At 37.2% G+C, this 1,226-nt stretch overlaps 1 protein-coding gene across 2 annotated transcripts in view; it reads left to right on the top strand.

Moving 5' to 3' along the window:
* Nucleotides 1–724, top strand: part of TBC1D4 (TBC1 domain family, member 4) — a 48,693-nt gene extending 47,969 nt beyond the window's left edge. For both annotated transcript variants that reach the window (XM_010142217.1, XM_010142218.1), the window contains one exon: nt 398–724. In XM_010142217.1, the coding sequence (XP_010140519.1) occupies nt 398–616 (219 nt within the window). In that variant the 3' untranslated portion in view covers nt 617–724. The remainder of the gene's footprint in view (nt 1–397) is intronic.
* The last annotated feature ends 502 nt before the right edge of the window (nt 725–1,226 follow it).

A 1,226-nucleotide genomic window follows, 5' to 3' on the forward strand; every position in this document is an offset into this window, starting at 1 on the left:
CTTTCCCTCTAACCTCTCCATCCAGCTAATTTACTTTATTACACTGGGTTCCCATTGCTCTGTCACTGTCAGACAAGCTGTCTCTTCTAGTGCTACTCCAGCTGCTTTTTCTCCCTGCAACTCCAGTTACTGGTTACTCTTAACTGTCCCTTGCTTGCTGCAGCCTGCAGGTCTCCGTCCCTCTGTAAAGCTTTCAGAAATCCTTCAGATTGATCCTGGTCACTATAAGAAGATTCTGTGTATGATACACAGCAGGCATTCCTTGTATCATCTGCTTACACAGATGTCTTTTAGAAACATCTATGTAATTAAGTTCTTAACATATAGCATATTATACTATAAAATAAGTCATTCAGAACCTCTCAATTTATTCTAAAGATAATGTTATTGTTTACAGGTTGCTCATGCTAAAATTCAGAGTCTGGAATCCAGCCTGGAGACTATTTTGACTCAAGAGAACAAACTGAAGACTGTAATTCAGTCCCTGGAACAGGAGAAGATAACGTATCAAAAGACTCTAGAGCAGATAATAAAGTATTTGCCAGCAGAAGCATTGTCTGACTGTGAACAGCTCCTTAAGGAAGTAAACTACAATCCAAATAATAAAATAAAATGAGTAAGCCATAAACCAGGGTTTTCAAGGCAGCATTTCTTGAAAAAAAAAAAAAGGGAAAGAAAAGATGAGTATGCTGCCTTCAAAGGACTTAGCAATAGGCAACGGTATTATCCAAAGCTAGTGCTGGGACACTCATAGCTACAGATGGGCCTTCAAATGTCTGTATGCAAATTCAGGCTATTAATTTTTTATGATTATGTAAATAAATCACAAGGGGAAAATAAAGGATTCTCACATGTAATTAGGACAAGTAGATGTATATTTAGAGTTGGCCTAAAGGAAAAGATAAATTTCGGTATTTGAAGACAAGATAATGGTGATCTACAGATTCACTCTGGATGTGCTTGTCCTATAGTGAAATGAGGATAGAGTATCTTTATATATATATATATGTATGTATGTTGAATAATACTTGAAGAAAAAAAAAAGAATGTAATTTTCCCTCCAAAGAGCAGCATGTTTCACATCTGTGGAAAATCTGTGTGAACTCATGCGTGCCTCTCTTTTAATTCTACTGACTTTGTGTGCACAGACCAGTAAGCAGAATAAGTATCATGACTTGGTTCTTACAGAAAGAGGTCTAGTGCCATCTGCTGCCTGGTCTGTACCA

Source organism: Buceros rhinoceros, unplaced genomic scaffold, assembly GCF_000710305.1.
Source record: "Buceros rhinoceros silvestris isolate BGI_N320 unplaced genomic scaffold, ASM71030v1 scaffold98, whole genome shotgun sequence".
Classification (NCBI taxonomy): Eukaryota; Metazoa; Chordata; class Aves; order Bucerotiformes; family Bucerotidae; genus Buceros; species Buceros rhinoceros.